We start from the raw sequence: 12,068 nt of genomic DNA on the forward strand, positions 1-12,068 counted from the left end.
AGGGACAGTATTGATTGTTTTTTTTTCTCTGTGTGTGGACCATGTTTTCTTGATGATTTGCAAGTATCATAATTTTTTGTTGAAAACTGGACCTTTAAATATAATTTGGAAATCAAATTCCTCCCTCCTCCTTGGGATTTGTTGTTATTGCTGCTCATTGTAGTTTGTTTTGTGACTTTTTTGAACTAATCTGTAAGTTCAGTCAGTGGTCTGTAAGTGTAGTCACTGAAATAGCTACTCAGATAGTGACCAGGTAATGACTGAGTAGAGATTTTCTTAAATGCCTGGAAATGAAAATCTCTCAGTCTTTGCCAAGGGGCTCTTTTGTATGTGTGTGTGTGTGTGTGTGTTGGGACACATCTGCAACACTCAGCCAGGCAACGGGAAACTCTGCCTTAGCCTTCACTCCCTGCTTGTACAGAATATCAAGATCAGCCAGGAGTGAGAACTTAGCACCTCTCAGGTCTTTCCTGATCATGTGCACAACCTCACTCACATGTGTATCCTTCTAGACCCCCAGAAATATACTGGAGTTGTTCAAAGCCCCTGAGGCTGTCTCATTCCTCGGCCTTCCCTTTTAAACTTTTTGTTACTCCATTGTTTGCCATATCTGTTATTCATTGCAGCTGTGGCATTGAAACACTTGCCTGTAAGTGTTTCTGACAAGCACTGCTGGGGAGAAGCTTTTAGCACTGGGACCCAAGAATTTTCCAGAGGCTACACAGTGTGTGATGTGGTCATGGCTCTGACGTCTAATGGAATGTATGCTTTAGTGCTTTGGATTTTAAATTTTAATATTTTTTCTCAGTCTTGATCAGTGGTTTCCTGGGGCTTGGGGTAGGTGGAGGAGATGACTACAAAGGGGCAGGGAATAACACTTTTTTTTGGCAAGGGGTGATTATTCTATATCTTTATTGTGTTGGTGTTTACATGACTATACATTTGCCAGAGTTCATAGAACTGTACCCTAAAAATAGGTAAATTTTACTGTATAAATTATTCAATTTTTAAAACCCACAAATTGTTTCTCAATTTTAATTTTTAGGAGTATAAGTATAGTTAGAAATAACCTACATGAACAAAAGCTATCTAGACTTTGTCAGCATGTGAAAGGGTCCCGAGACCAAAAACTTTTGAGAACTACTGAGCTAAAACATTTCTTTACTAAAGCAGTTGCAATTGCTTGCTCTGGAGTTGGGGTAATTGGTTAAAAGGAAGGGCAGATTCTCTCTGGCTCTAATACTGTCCATTGTGGTAGCCACTGGCCACATGTGGCTACTGAGTCATGAAAAATGTCTGGTTCAAATTGAGAGGCATTTAGTACAAAAAAAGAATGTAAATAAGCTCATTAATAACTTTTACATATAAATGACAATATTTTGGACATATTGGGGTCAAGTAAAAGATATTGATAAAGTTAATTTCACCTTTTTTTACTTTAATGTGGCTACTGGAAAATTTAAAACGTTGGCCTTCCATACATTTCTATTGGACAGTGCTATTCTGGAGACACACAGACTTGCCTGCCAATCTTGTTTCCACCACTTACAAGCTGTGTCAAAAGACTTATTACCTGTCTAAACTTCCCGTGTTTCCTGGCATGTAAAATGTGGGTAATGTTAGGGTTAGAGTGAAGAATGAATACGATGCTGTACACCAGAAATTGACACAGTATAAACTGGCTATACCTCAATTAAAAAAAAATGAATACGAATAATGCATACCTAGCAATGCACCTAAGTAAACAATAAATTTGGTGGCCGTTATTATTAAAGCCTCAATTGCTCTATAGATGCCTCAGATGGGCCACATGCTCATTAAAGTTCCTTCCTCTGCGACCTAAAACAATAATAAGACAATAATGCTGTCCGAAGGCAATAATAACTAACGGTGGCCAAGTCGTGACCCTGCTTTCAGGAGGGGATCGCCCTATTCACAGTGAAAAATAAAAATGACCCAGGATCCCTTCTGGAAGTGGACATCTGTATTTACGAACGGAGCCGGAGTAAAGCTAGAAAACCAAGCGGCCCCCGGCCGCAAGGCCTCCCTTAGCAACCGACGCCGACGCCCGTTGCTAAGAGGGAAAAGGAAGAACAAGCCTGAGGTCCGTCGGCTCTAGTCCTCCGGTGGCAGTCACTTCCGTTTCTCCCCGGAGCCCGTCCTCGGCCTGCCTTCCCCGGAGGAGCTGGAACGTTGGCCGCGGGTTCCGCCGCCTCGGGAGCCCTCGGAACCCTGGGTCCAGCCGTGGTGGTAGCGGCGGGGGCGGCTGCGGGCCTCCCGCGCAGCCGCGATGCTGAGCTCCCGGACGGAGGCGGCGATGACCGCGGCGGACAGGGCCATCCAGCGCTTCCTGCGGACCGGGGCGGCCGTCAGGTGAGCTTCGGGGGGCGGGGCGGGGGGGAGACCGGGACCCGGGTGCTCAGGCTGGCCTTGGGCGGCCCTTTCACGCCCTAGTCAGGGTCCCCAGGGCTGGGGTGAGCATTCTGGAGGCTTCTGTGTCCGCAGGGGTTGGAGGCCCAGGCCTTGGGGCGGACGGAGCGACGGGCCTCTAGGACTTGCAGGTCTTAGGCAAGGCCAGTTCTGCCCGCACTCCCCAATTCTGCTGGCTCCTCCAGTTTTATCAGTGCCCCGTGTACCCTCCCTCCTCTGCCTGACAGTGCCTCCCCCAATCCTGTCATTGTCCCCAGAACTTCCAGGGGCCCTCAGGCTTATCAAGGCCCCAAATTCTGTCAGTGCCTCTTGAAGCTCTCAGTGCCTCGCAGTCCTTCCAGGACCCCTTAATTCTTTCAGGATACCCTCAAGCCTTCAGGACTCCCCAGTAATGTCAGTTCCTGGCCTGCTAGGGTTCCCCAATCTTGTCAAGCTCCCGAGTCCTGCCATGTTTCTCAGACCTTGCAAAATACCCCGGCCATGTTAGCGCTCCTCCCACCCCCATAATTTTTGCAGAACCCCTATTCCTTCCCCACCCTCTAGTTATGCCAGGGATCCCTTAGTTTGTGTGGGTCCCTAATCTTATTCATGACTCCTTATCTTGCAAGGGCCCCTAAACCAATCAGGACCTCTTAACCTCTTAAGGCTCCAGTCCTGCTAGGACCCCCAGTGATGTGGGTCTCTAGTCCTGTCAGGGTACCTATTTCCCTTCTCCTATTCATCCTCCCATGGGCTCCAGGCTTCAGAGCTGAGCACTGCGCCCCCCACCCCTTACTGACCCTAAATGACTGAGACCCGTTGCTTAGATCATTTCCTCCCCCTGTAACTGGGGCAGGTCTAAAGAGCTTATGATGCCAGGGCTGGAAGTCTTCAATGGCTCTCCTGTCCAGTGGCCTTGTGCTGTATATGGGAAGTGTTTCTTGACATGGCCTTGCCTGTGGCCCTACAGATGACCTGACAGCAGAGCTGGGGGGAGAAGCCAGGTTTTTTCACTCCCAGGCCCCACTATGCTCCTTGTGTTGTGGGGTCTCCAGAGTCACCATGTGCCCCTGGGGTTTTTGTCCACACCCTGCTTAGAACCCAGAAAAGTCCTCTCTCCCATCCCTTTAACATTCCGTCTTTCAGTTTCCCCATGAGCTTCAAGGTTTTAAGTACAGACTTGAGAGCCCTATAGGCATAAATTCAGATCCACACTCCCTCACGCACTTTGACAAAGTTGGCTACATCTCTTAGTTTCCTTATCTATAAAAATGGAAGCGGTACTAATATATTATGCACACACACATATATACGTATCTAACACATATTCAGGTATATATTACACATATATGTATGTACATACATGTTATTGTTTGCCTTAGTGGAAATACATTAACTGTGTAAAGACAATATTTTAAGTTGCTGGTGAGGGGAAGAGTGTAGCTCAGTGGTAGAGTGCGTGCTTAGCATGCACAAGGTCCTGGGTTCAATCCTCAGTACCTCCATTACAAAATAAATGAATAAATAAACCTAATTACCACCACCCCCGGGAAAAATTTTAAAAAGTAAATTGCTGGTGAAATTTCTTTATTTGTAGTAAAAGAATAACTTCAGTGTTCAAGTCAAGACTCAAATTAAGAAATTTGTAATTTAATTAATGTTTAGAGGACCTTTTATACTGTTGTATATCTCCCCACCCCATTTAATAATCTAAAAGTTAAATCTATTTCTATATTTCTCCAAGTCCCAATCATTCAATACATATTATCAAGAATCTACTATGTGTCTTAGTGTGTGCCAGGCACGATCTGAACCCTTGGGATGTGTTAGTGTGTAAAGCAAAGATCCCTGCCCTTGGGGACTTTGTATTTCAGTTGAGGGAGACCAGCAATAAACGTGGTGAGTAAGTGAATGTTATGGTAGAAGGTGGTAAGTACTACGGTTAAAAGAAAAAGTAGAACTGGGTAAAATGGACCAGGAGTTCAGGTTCTAGTAGCTTGTTAGGAGTGAAGGGGAGGTGGGGGAGCGAGCCCAGCAGTGTGACCTGGGGGAAGAGCATCCAAAGCAGAGGGAGCAGCAGTGCAAAGGCCCTGGGGTGGGAGCATGGCCCTGGTGGCGGCCAGTTTGGCAGCGGAGTGAGAGGCAGAGCAGGAGGAAAGCCCTGGCTTCTCCTCTGAGTGAAATGGGGCTTTTGGGAGGTTGTGCTCTGACTTAGGTTTTAAATCCTAATGTCCAAATGTGCTGATTTTTGAGATATAATTCTATACTGTATGTTACTTTAATTTGAAAGCTAGACATTTGGTGGGCCAGTGGTTTATTTTGATAAAACACCATTCCCTGTGTACCTGCACCTATATGTACACATATTGCATTTGTTTTGTTTTGTTTTTTCCACCTGCATGTATTTTATTATATATAAATTAAAAAGAAAACACACGTAGGTGAGGAGGGTATAGCTCATTGATAGAGGACTTGCTTAGCATGCTTGAGGTCCTGAGCTCAATCCCTAGTACCTCCACTTAAAGAAAAGAAAACATACTTTACAAATAACTATTATCAGTTATTTAAAACATGAATAATAATTTCTTCATGTGATCGACTATCTACCTTATTTTCCTAATTTTCAATTTTTGTTGTTGTTCTTCTATACAGATTATCTCATTTAATCTTCACCCTGAAGCAAATGTTTTCTTAGCACAATCTATAATTACTGTCTTTTGAAAAATGTTTTTAATTAAAATATAGTCAATTTACAATGTTGTGTTAGCTTCTGGTGCACAGCATAGTGATTCAGTTATACATATATATATTTTCCTTTTTGTGTTCTTTTTCTTTTTTTAAAATTTTATTTATTATATATTTAATTTATTCGTTTGGGTTTTTTGGTGAGGAGTAATTACGTTTATTAATTTATTATTATTGTTGTTGTTGTTGTTGTTGTTTAATTTAACAGAGATGCTGGGGATTGAACCCCTGACCTCGTGCATCTTAAACATGCATTCTACCCACTGAGCTATACATTTTCATTATAGGCTGTTACAAGCTATTGAATATAGTTCTGTGTGACATATTGCATTTGTGATGAGGGGAGACAGTAAACTTATCTTTCTTTTTTAGATATAAAGTCATGAAGAACTGGGGTGTCATCGGCGGGATTGCCGCTGCCCTGGCAGCAGGGATATACGTGATATGGGGTCCCATTACAGAAAGAAAGAAGCGTAGAAAAGGTAAGGAGACCTTTGCATAATGGTCAATAGACCTGACCCAAACCCTTGTTATCCAAAAACAGTCCCAAAAGGGCAGGGCATTTTTGGTTCTCTTATATCTTCAATTTTGTGAATAGTACTTTTCTTTTAAACAGAAGTTAATTTTAATGACTCATTCTTTCATACGCTGTAGTAAAACAATTTACATTTCACACCCTCTAAAGTCTTGAGTTTGAGACATTCTTTGTAAAGAAAAATTTCAAGTGACTTAATTGTCTTGAGTGTTCTCATTAATAAGGCCATTGTGTTTTTCAGTAGTGCAGCTGACTAATTGTGCGATGCACTTGTGCCTTCCCTGAACAGCTGCTAGTCACTAGTCAGTGTTTCAAGTTAGTTTCTTCATTAACACAAAGATCTGTTTCCTGATTTTTTAAAAAATGTTTTCTTTTATAAATGTTGCTCTACTCATATTGATGAAAATTCAGCCCAAGCAAATAAGTAAATAAATAAAAGAGACAGAAGTAGCAAAATGTTGACGATTGTTCAATCTGGGGATGGTTGTAATTGGGGTTCATTGTATACCCTCTCTTCTCTTGTGAATGTTTGAGAACTTTCGTAATGAAAGAGTTTTGTTAGTTGGTTTTAATTTCAGCAGAAGAGGGAAGTGTGTCAGATTTCGTTGATCTCTTTGCAGAAGGAGTGATCAGAACGGCAGTAGTGGTGTTTTTTTCTACTGATGAGAAGAACAAAATCATTGTCCTGGGAAGCAGGAATAGAACAATGGTTTCCTTCTGCTGGGAGAAACGTTGCTTTCTTAACAGAGGAGAGAGACAGAGGGAGGGAAAGAGAGAGAGAAGTTACTAAGTGTTTCTGCACATTCACTGTAAACCAGGCTGTGCCAGACACTCTGATAAAGTTTCAAAAGTCACACAGGGCCCGGACCTGCCCTTCTGTGGCTTACAGTCTCCCGCAGGAGCAATACTAGGACTGGGCCTCGGCTGGGATAGAAGCCCTGGCCCCCTGATTGCTGTGGATGAGGACTTCTGAGACTGGGATTTCAGATCCCAGGCCGCGGTGCAGGAACTCTGGGTCCCAAATGGGAGAGGAAAAAAGAGGTGGTCCAAGGTGATGTGCTGTTCTCTTCTGCCCCCAACTTTTCTAGGGCTGGTGCCTGGCCTGGTCAACTTGGGGAACACCTGCTTCATGAACTCCCTGCTGCAGGGCTTGTCCGCCTGCCCCACTTTCATCACGTGGCTGGAGGAGTTCACCACCCAGTACACCCGAGATCAGAAGGACCCCGCCCAGCACCAGTGTTTATCCTTAACACTGTTGCACCTCCTGAAAGGTACCTCGCTGGGAATTTAAAGGGGAGTGTGTGCATTTTCAAAGCAGCAGCATAGATGACAGGCCAGGGGATAACGGCCTTTGTATAGGAAAAGACCATACAGACCATGATGAAAAACACACTAAAGGGTCAATAGATACAAACAGGTGTTTTTTAAAATCAAAGATGTAATCATTTATTTAAAAAATTGTCAGCTTAGGAACAGCTTTTTAGGGAAGAAAAGAAATCCCCTGCCATTTAAGCATTTTTGATGGTAGGAAGTCCTCTGGTTTCAAAAACATTAAAGTTAAAAAAAAAATCTTAAGCCTGGGAAATACAGCAATTCACAAAGGAAATAATACAAATGTGTATCTAACAAACAAAATCAAAATACTCATATATTCAATTTGGCCGTCATTGAAGAAACATAAATAACGTAACAGTGAGATACCAATTTTTTTGGCCTGTCAGCAGGCATTGAAAAAACAAATCCAACAATCCTGACCTGTTGGGTGATAGGTCTGTACATGCAGATGGTTGTGTAACTTGGGGCAGCCTTTCTGGAAAGCAGTTTGGAACCACAGAGTAACAGCTTGCAACATGTCCAGAGCCATTTGACCTAGTGATTCGGTGGACCGTGGTTCACACTAGCCCGAATTGGTGTTCTGAGGGCAAACAAGATTGGGAACAGCCGCACACCAGCCCCGAGCTTGGAGAGCCACCATATGCACGTCCTTGGTAAAGGTTTTAAGAAGCCACCGGTCTAACTTCATTTTTAAACCACCTTTTCTGACTGTAGAGCTGGTTTCTCCCCCCATGACATCTGGACACCCCCCTCACCTGTGCATACAGATATCAGAATCTGCGGATGCTCAAGTCCCTTTTATAAATGGCAGAGTGAAACCTACACACATCACTGCATAAACTTTAAGTCATCTCTGCTTTACTTATAATACCTGATATAATGTCAATGCTGTGTAAATATCGTGCGTGGTAAACTCAAGTTTTGCTTTTGGGAACTTTCTGGAACTTTTTTTTCCCGAGTATTTTGAATTCTTGGTTGGTTGAATCCGAGGATGCGGAACCAGTGGATATGGTTAGCCAGCTGTATGCACAAAGATCTCCAATACCTAGTTGTAATGGGGCGATAAAAGAAAGAATGTGTTTATCCAACAGGAGAATGATTAAGCAGTCATTCTAGGAGTTCCTGATACATTTGGATGTCAGTCCCTTATCAGCTAATGTGATTTGCACACCTCGGTCACTTTGGCAGCTGCACAGTGTCCACAGTGTTGAGACACGCCGGTTTACTTAGCCATTTGCTTCTGGTGCCGTCAGATAAGCAGGCTGCAGTGAAGGTTTCCCTGTGTACGTGCATAAGCTAGGGGGAGCCTGAGAAAATTGAACTGCTGGATTGTAGGACATGAAAATTAGTAGACATTGCCATATTGCCCCACAGCATTTTAGGCAAAATTGGGCTAAAGGAGACCTGAAAATTCTCCTTGGGAGGGAAAAAGCTAACACAAGTGCAGCTCAGGGTGTAGGAGGAAGAAGGAAGGGGAGGTGCCTCCCCTGCCAGGCTACCTTTGTTCTGGAGGTAAAGGTCTGACCTGGGGGTATATTTGCCCTGATAAGCTGAGCTGCAGGGCCCCTTTGCTGCTGCTTCTCCCCAGGTCACCCCCCCCCCCCCCCGTGTCACCAGCCATGTTCTGACAGGGGTGGGGCAGGCGGTGTTCAGAACTTCCAGGATCAGAGCCTGAAATATTCAAAGCAGTCTCCAGTTCACTGACAGCAACTCAAAGGGAAGAAACTGGCCAGCTTAGTTTATCTGGAGAGTCACGGAACTCCCAGAAACCCGGCTCCTGTATTTTTATCTCCCGTGCGCTTGTAGTACTGGGCCGGTGTCATATACTGGCCCATCATAATATGCTTTGGGAAGGAGGATGATCAAGATCAGGAATCAGCAAATTATGGCCCTTGGGCCAAATTTGGTCCACCACCTGTTTTTGTGAATAAAGTTTTTTTTTTTAACATTTTTTATTGATTTATAATCATTTTAAAATGTTGTGTCAAATTCCAGTGTTCAGCACAATTTTTCAGTCATTCATGGACATATACACACTCATTGTCACATTTTTTTCTCTGTGACTTATCATAATATTTTGTGTATACTTCCCTGTGCTATATACAGTGTAATCTTGTTTATCTACAATTTTGAAATCCCAGTCTATCCCTTCCCACCCTCCACCCCCCTGGTAACCACAAGTTTGTATTCTCTGTCTGTGAGTCTATTTCTGTCCTGTATTTACACTTTGTTTTTGTTTGTTTGTTTTTGTTTTTTAGATTCCACATATGAGCGATCTCATATGGTATTTTTCTTTCTCTTTCTAAGTGAAGTAAGCCAGAAAGTGAATAAAGTTTTATTGAAACACAGCCATGCCCACTTGTTTACATATATCTGTGGCTACTTTTGCGCTGCAATGGCAGAGTTGAGTAGTTGCTACGAAGACCTACAAAGCCTAAAATGTTTACGATCTGACACTGTAGAAAAAGTTGGCCCACCCCTGATCCAGATGGAATTGTAATATAAATGTATAAGTCCAAACTTTTATATTTACTTATGAGGCTTGATTCTACTTTGATTGAAAAATGAACCACTCAAAAGACCCTTTCAGGCTGCCTCTTAGAGCTTGATGCTTTGCTATGAGAATCAAAAATTGAAATGCAAACAAATACAAGTGAAGGCCTTCCGGCCACGGGAAAGAGCTCCGTGGAGGGTGGTTAGGCAGCGAGCGTGGCGTCGGACCAGATGAATGTTTAAGGGCCCTCTCGTCCCTCAGAGTTGCGAGTCAAAATCATTTTATTCAGTATGAATCTTACAACAATAAATTATTGATGATAGTAATTCAGATACCTGAAGGTCAATTTGTTTAAACACTGCAGCCTCTTGAAATATTACATTCATTCAACAAACGCAAAGTGTCTAATAGCATGCTAAGCATGCGGTAAGGCTGCGGGGAAGAACAATGAAAGAGATATAATTCCAAGGTGCATTTTACAGTCGTTAGACGTTGAAGCAGCTTTGACGTGCTGTGCGGGTGTTCTGGTCAGCTGTTCTGCTGGTTCACGTAGTGACCTTGCTGCCTTCTTCGTTTCCAGCTTTATCCTGCCAAGAAGTTACTGATGATGAGGTCTTGGATGCGAGCTGCTTGTTGGATGTCTTAAGAATGTACAGATGGCAGATCTCCTCATTTGAAGAACAGGTGAACACAACATTCGAAACAGGTTTACTTGGAGAATCCTTCCCTCTGATGAGCTGGGGCCTGAGCTCGCCATGCTGACTAGGCAACAGCTCCATCGGCCGGGGAGGGTACAGCTCTGTGCTAGGGCTGGTTCTTAGCGTGCACGACGTCCTTAATCCCCAGTACCTCCATTAGAATAAAAAAAAAACCTAATTAACTACCCCCCCCAAAAAGAAATGTGCTTAAAAGGTTTAATTAAAGACAATGGGGGAAAATAGGAAATAAAAATCATTTAAGAGAGAAAGAAAACAGCTGTAATGCTGTGGCCAGTAGAGTCAACATCAGTTATTGCAGTTGCCTGGCCTGCGTGGACATGTCTGTGCCTGCCGTTTCAGACAGCCCTGGTGTGCTGGGACCAGGCCATGAACTTCATTCCTCCTCTCCTGATGGAAGGCTCGCAGGATAGGGTGTAAATATACGGTTGCCAAAGGGCCAGAAGCTTTTTAGTTGTGGAGTGACTTTGCATTTCAGCGGTTCATGGGGACATCTGGGTCCTTTGAGAGAGGCAGGTGGCTTCACCTTAGAGGCTCAGAGGTTCATGTGAGATCCTTTTTTAGACCATACCTTCTTTAAGTGGCCCCAAACCTTGATCAGCTGCCTCATGCAGCCCCACGGCCTTCCTCCAGCTACTCTCCCCGCCCCCTTTTCCACAACTGCGGCCTCATTGTCTTTCTTGACTCTGGCCACCCTTCTCCCCTTCCCCAGAGGATGAGGCTGAGGCTGAGAGAATGAAGTTCTAGGGACCAAAAATTTAGCTCCCGGTGATGTTCACTTCTGGGGGTACATCCTCCCCCCACCATTTCCAGGTTGGTAAGGGCTGCTTCTGCCTCCACCATCCAGCCCCTGGACCAGAGCCTTTGGGCTCCCAAAACTGCGGGGCTGAAGCGAGAGGCATTTGAAAACGCTGCAAAGCGAGGTGGGAAGGCTTCCTCGCTCTCCTTATCTTTAAAGATGCTCTCTGTGTCCACTTTGATCTGAAGCCGTGTTTTACACGTGTTGCTTTTTGACCCTGATGCCGCCAGTATGTCTACTTCCTCACAGTGCTTCTGCATTAATCCACTATATGTTGAAATGTTTTTCCATTTAGAAGTTACTTTTTTAATCCTCCTCTGGCAACTGGAATTATTTAGCTACAGTTTGTGTTTCTCTAAACTGAGAGAGTGACTGAGATTTAGTCCCTGAGGACGTCAGATACCTTTTCAAAGTCCTGCTCTTCTGTCAAGGACACACTTAAGTCCTACTTTCTGCTGGGGACTGTTTCCAGCGTCTTCGGCCCATTGCTATCACTGAGCCACGTAGCGCTGGAGTGTGCGTGGGAAAGAGAAAGCACGTGTGCCTGTGGTTCTTTTCCTCTTTGGAGTCATCCAGAGCGTCTGGACAAGCACGGGGCCTTGTCCACTTCTTCACTATTCACGATCTAGTCAATCAGCAGCACACGTCCACTCTCGGTGTCTAAAGCCAGAGCTGGGGATGCTCTGGGCCAAGTATGTGACTTATCTGATTGAATCCTCCCAACAGCCCTGCATGGAGTTACTGTTAGTCTCCCCCATTTCACGGGTGAGAACACTGGTTCAGAGGCGCGAGGTGACTGGCCCACAGTCGCACGGCTATTTGAGTGGCAGAGCCAGTCTGGCAGTAGGGTGCGTGCTCTTTAGCTCCGCCCTCTTCTGCGATCCTGATCCTTTTCTCAAGGTCAGGTACTTACAGGGCTGATGGTGACTGAAGAGGTTTTGGATCCGTCTCCATCCTGTCTTGGGATTTTTCTCCCTGGAGAACGACTGCCCAGGCTTCAAGGGCCAGCCCGGATGCCTTGGCTGTCAGGAAGAG

The 12,068-nt window shown here is 44.5% G+C and overlaps 1 protein-coding gene across 6 annotated transcripts in view; it reads left to right on the forward strand.

The window, feature by feature from the left end:
- Positions 1 to 12,068, forward strand: part of USP30 (ubiquitin specific peptidase 30) — a 48,859-nt gene that overhangs the window by 20,231 nt on the left and 16,560 nt on the right. For 3 of the 6 annotated variants that reach the window (XM_072953668.1, XM_072953669.1, XM_072953667.1), the window contains 3 exons: positions 5,527 to 5,636; positions 6,778 to 6,960; positions 10,099 to 10,202. In XM_072953668.1, coding sequence (XP_072809769.1) covers positions 5,537 to 5,636; positions 6,778 to 6,960; positions 10,099 to 10,202 — 387 coding nt within the window. In that variant the 5' untranslated portion in view covers positions 5,527 to 5,536. Of the gene's footprint in view, positions 1 to 2,146; positions 2,374 to 5,526; positions 5,637 to 6,777; positions 6,961 to 10,098; positions 10,203 to 12,068 lie in introns of those variants that run through there. The other 3 variants (XM_072953666.1, XM_015239651.3, XM_006204754.4) reach the window with 2 other exon arrangements.

Source organism: Vicugna pacos, chromosome 32, assembly GCF_048564905.1.
Source record: "Vicugna pacos chromosome 32, VicPac4, whole genome shotgun sequence".
Taxonomy (NCBI): Eukaryota; Metazoa; Chordata; class Mammalia; order Artiodactyla; family Camelidae; genus Vicugna; species Vicugna pacos.